This window comes from Pocillopora damicornis, chromosome 6 (genome assembly GCF_964200805.1).
Source record: "Pocillopora damicornis chromosome 6, jaPocDami1.2, whole genome shotgun sequence".
Taxonomy (NCBI): Eukaryota; Metazoa; Cnidaria; class Anthozoa; order Scleractinia; family Pocilloporidae; genus Pocillopora; species Pocillopora damicornis.
The window spans coordinates 9919722-9925000 of record NC_142675.1 but is presented as its reverse complement, the minus strand read 5'-3'; the positions used below and the strand labels follow the sequence as shown (position 1 = coordinate 9925000).

General features: G+C 35.3%; 1 protein-coding gene and 2 pseudogenes across 2 annotated transcripts in view; all 3 read left to right on the top strand.

Moving 5' to 3' along the window:
- LOC149043854 (uncharacterized) overlaps window positions 1-498 on the top strand; it is a 3752-nt gene extending 3254 nt beyond the window's left edge. The window contains exon 1 of the mRNA XM_089208961.1: window positions 1-498. This exon is cut by the window's left edge and continues 3254 nt beyond it. Within this exon, the coding sequence (XP_089065087.1) occupies window positions 1-365 (365 nt within the window). The 3' untranslated portion in view covers window positions 366-498.
- Window positions 1-4609, top strand: part of LOC149043852 (uncharacterized) — a 9125-nt pseudogene extending 4516 nt beyond the window's left edge. The window contains exons 2-4 of the transcript XR_016187495.1: window positions 2836-2885; window positions 2998-3026; window positions 3410-4609. The product of XR_016187495.1 is annotated as an uncharacterized LOC149043852 (transcript). The remainder of the gene's footprint in view (window positions 1-2835; window positions 2886-2997; window positions 3027-3409) is intronic.
- Window positions 1315-2856, top strand: LOC149043853 (uncharacterized; annotated as a pseudogene).
- Window positions 4610-5279: the final 670 nt, after the last annotated feature.

Here is a 5279-nt window from a genome sequence, read left to right as displayed (position 1 = left end):
ATGTGACGCTTGCTGACTGGGCTGCATGGTATGATTCATGTGGAAAACCATATGCAAAACAGTCCAATGAATTAGACACAGATAACCTACCTGTAAAGACATCTCTCACTAACAATGATGATGATAATGAGAGCACTAATAAACTACCATCTAAATTGAAGGAAAGAACAAAAGCTAGAATAATAAGAAGTTGCTGGTTCAATATAGAAAAGGAAACAGAAAAGCACTATCGTGAACTCACTATGCTCTTCACTCCTTGGAGAAATGAAGAAACTGACATAATAGGTGTTTGTTCTTCTTACAAAGAACGATATATGCTGCTATCAAATGTAATTTCCAAACAAATGGAACAATATGCAGTCTAATCAAGACTTTAGTGAAATGGAACAGGAGATGACTAGTGTAGAAGACTCTTATGACTCAATAGCACCTGCTACTCAAAGTGTTGAGCTCCAAGATGAAGCTGAAGGTAGTAGAGATTTACATCCTGACTTCAATGAAAACTACAATTTTGCAGATGACATTGGCATTCCCTCTATTGACTCAAATTCTGAGCCACTAATATTGAATGAGTTAGAAGATAATGAATATAGACACCTCGTACAGATGTTGAATAAGAAACAAAAAGAATTCTTTTACCATGTTTTACATCTTATAAAAACAACTGATGAACCGTTCTACTGCTTTCTTAGTGGGGGTGCAGGTGTTGGCAAAATACACCTTACCAAAGCTCTATATCAGGCAGCATTAAAGTATTATAATACCAGAGCTGGTGTTGATTTTACAGAAATAAAAGTATTATTGTTGGCACCTACGGCAAAGCAGCTTATAACATCAATGGCAATACAATACATAGTGCTCTTGCAATACCTGCATCTCAGTCATTAAAGAACTACAAATCTCTCGATTCAAGTAGACTGAATACATTGAGATGTCAAATTGGTGGAGTAAAACTGATGTTTTTAGATGAAATATCAATGGTGGGTAATGCAATGTTTAATATCCAAATTTACAACCGCCTCAAGGATATTAAGGGTAGCTCAAAACCCTTTGGAGGTGTTAGTATTATAGCTCTTGGCGACTTGTTTCAACTACCACCAGTCATGGATAGTTACATATTCAAAGATATGAATCACTCAGAATATGCCATTCTTGCACCCAATCTTTGGAATGAACTTTTTAAAATGTTTGAACTCGATGAAATAATGAGACAACGTGCTGAGATGTTGAGAGGGAAAGCATACAGAACAAGATATTGTTAACTTAAAACAAAGAATAATAGAAGCCAACAATAGTAACTATCCACTTGATGCACCACATCTTTTTACAGAGAATGAAAAAGTAAATAAGTTTAATGATAGAGCACACCGTAGCATATCTGGTACTAAGTATACAATTAAAGCACATGACAGTGTCATAGGAGCTATATCTACTGAACTAAGAGATAAAATAATGAAGCAAATACCTAACCTGGAACCAAAAAACACTAAACAGCTGCATTACAATCTAAATCTTGCAGTTGAAGAAAGAACAGAAATATCACTGAATACAAGAATTGATGATGGCATGACAAATGGTGCTAGTAATGTAATTAAACTGATTCAACTTCATGCACCAGACAGACCATCTGGTGTCATATGGGTCCAATTTGACCATGCTGATGTAGGTAGAAAAACCAGACATGATAACAGACAATTGTATACCCAAGGCATCGAGCCTACTTGGACATCTATCAAACCTGTGACCGCAGTGTTTGCATTTGGTAATCGAACTGTTCAAGTTGTAAGAAAACAGTTTCCACTTAGACCTGCTGCTGCCAAAACAATTCATAGATCACAAGGTGACACAGAAACCAGAGTTGTAGTTAACTTTGGAACTAGACGAAGAGCAATTCCTCATATGCATTATGTTGGGCTCAGCAGAGTAACAACTATAGAGGGACTGTACATCACTGAGCTCAGTGAAGACAAAATAACTGTTAGCTCAGAAGTTGAGAAACATATGAAATATCTTAGAACAGAGGGCAAACTTGAACTATGCATTTCACCTGTCTACAATGCTGATGAGAGAGCTATAAAAGTGTTTCTTGAATGCACGTTCCTTGCATAAACATATTGATGATGTGCGTGCAGACTTAAACTACCTAAAAACAGACATCAATATTTTTTCTGAAACATGTTTCAGTAATGCTGATAGCAATACCATGTATCAAATTGGACAGTGTAGTTTATTTAGAAATGATGATATTCGTAATGATAATGGTCGTCCATATGGCAGGACAGCAGTGTATAGTCGCATTGATTATTACCCTGGCTATCCATTCTGCTGTAATAGAAGTGGAATAGAAATAATTGCAATCAGATTAATGGTTATTCCTCATATAACAATTATAGGAATATACCGCTCTCCTAGAGTGCCAGTTAGTCAATTCTGCACTGCTCTAAGGCAAACACTCATGCTATCTTCAACCAAGTTTAATGTGTTTATTGGAGACTTCAATATCCATTGGCTCAATGAATATCAACGAAGACCACTTTATGATCTCTTTGTCAAGGATAACAACTATAGACAGCTAGTGTCCTGTTATACAACAGATAATAAGACTTGTATTGATCATGTATATACAAATTTGCCTGAAACACATGTGAATGTCAATATATTAGAAACATATTTCTCTGATCATAAAGGAATTTGTGCAGTAATTAGCTGCTTCAGCTAAATAATAAATTGGCTCCTTAAGTTCCCATAGTGGCCAACATAGCATTCAAAACAATCAAACTAACTCTAAGCAACTAAAAGCACATAATTATATTGTTAATTGTTTTAACTTAACAGATCAATAGAGATACCGCCAACATGTCTCAGTCATCGGACTCATCACCAAAGTAAGTATACCTTTAACAATGTTTTTTTTTTCATATGTAAGATGTTTATATGGAGTCTTGTTTTTCAATCATTATAAGATAATTTACATGTGCCTATTCTTCTCTTTTCCAGAAAAAATTATCAAGAGTCAAAATTTACATGTAAGTAACCACAGTATTTCATTTAATACTTTTTTGCCTAACAAACAACTACATACCGGTTACTCTGGACCACAGTAACACTTTTATGTAATACTTACAGTATTTAGTACTTATTCAAATTTAAATGAATTCTAAACTAGTACTGGTAACTTCAAAAGTCCATGTCAGTCTTACACTTAGTTTGATACTTAGTGAAGACCACTATACAATAGCAGTTCCAGTAATGAAGGTTTTGCTAATTATTTCACTAAGTGAGTAAGTGAGATTGCATTCTAGTCTCACATAGCATACTCTTGGCAGAGACTTAATGTCACTAATGCTTCAAAGTAATTGAATGCATACTTCTTTTCCAATCTAATAATTGCTTAACTTTCAATTTTCAGCTCTTGAAGGATATATGCATGGCTTAAGTAAAATCAAGACTGCATCAAATGGAACAACAAATTACTTTGACCTCAAGCTCCAGACGTCTGACGATAAAACTGTTCGCCTTGTTTGTTTTTCACCACCAAAACGGAGCGTTCTTCTAACTGCATATGAAAAAAGATCACCAGTTAAAAAGAAGCCAACTTGAACCCTAAGAAGAAGAGTAGAAGAGTACACAGAAGAGTAGAAGAGTACACAGTTCCTAAGAGTGCTAAAATAATGCCAACTGAGCTAGAGTTCAACTTCAATGAGAATCTTGACAATCATTTACATGCAGTCAGTCAAGCACTTCAAGCCAACATCTATACCACTGTAGACCTTAAGGTCAAAGTCATTATCAAAGAAGAGAATAAGAATCCCATTGTTCAAGACACAAAAACCAGATACAAGTGTGACACACTAGTGGCTGATGAAACTGGATGTGCTAAGTTGGTGTTATGGGAGAACACAATAAATCAAGTGGCAAGAGGAAAGTCCTACCATTTCAAAAATGTAGCTGTGCGCATTTTCGATGATGAGAAATATCTGAACACCAATGAATCCACAACAGTTGAAGAAATAGATGGTATTCAGAATATCAACGTTGACGCACCAGAAATCAAGAATAATCTCCTTAAAGTGAAAGTGGTAGGAGTAAACATAAAGAAGTCACCATCTTGCTTGGCCTGTAACCACACATTTCCAACTAAAGAGCAACCAGCACCAGATGAAGAAGAAATAACCTCTACCAATTGTAACATCACAACACTAACATCTTTCTGTAACACAAAGATGGTGGCACAAATAATTGTTAAAACTACTACTCAAGAATTAGAAACCTATACATGTTTCAATGATGGCATCGAGAGTTTTCTCAAGAATGTAAAATCTCCTAAATCTTTGAAACAAATAGAACCAGCAGAACTTAAATTCCTAAATTCCTCCTCTTGAAATCTGGTCAACACACCATAATAGTTGACAAAAAGGCAAAAATCATAGCCCAATTTCTACCTGCCCCTAATCACCAGTCAACTGTAACACCCTGAGGGGCAGGAGGAGGCTTTTTGGTCATATATTGAAAGAGAAAATGTTACTTGTGCAGTAAGAACTGAGATTTCACAAATATTCTGATATTAATAATGTTTAATTGATTATTTTCTGTGAAACTCATGACCATTGTTTTTCACATTGAGTTCAGCAAAAAAAGGCAACACTCATCAATTTGTTACAAGAATGTGAAACTGTGCACATTCAGAGCTGTGGCAAACAGTGGTATCTACTAAAACTAGAACACCGGAACATCCACTAACAATGTTAGTGAACAGTTAGAATCAGGGTTGGAATTGACGGTTAGTGGTGAGCGATTAGCAGCTATGGTTTGCATTTACTGTTTTTGGTGGTTAGGATTTTTTAAAGGGTGTTCCAGCTGCTTCTAAGTTGTTCCACTACAACAGTGTTCCTGGTTTTAGTACACGCCAAAAGTAGTGTAGTTGTGTTTGTAGTTAATAATTTCAAAAATGCAATCATTGCATCTACAAGCAGAACATCTATCTAATTTCAAACCATGAATTATGTAAATCGCCAGACGATGCACAAGATTGTGTTTTCTTATGTTGCAGTTTAAAAAAATTAATGCAGTTTTTTTTGTTAAAAGTCATTTACATTGCTTAAATTGCCAGTGAATGCACAACTTCAGTTCTGTTTAGTTATCTTGGGGTTAAAAAAAAACTGGATGCAGTTTTTCATAACCTAAGTTATACTGGACTCATGTGAACAGTTAACAAATGTTCATGTTGATTTTGTTAAAAAGCATTTACATTCCTTAGAGTACATTACAGGTCGAAAGCA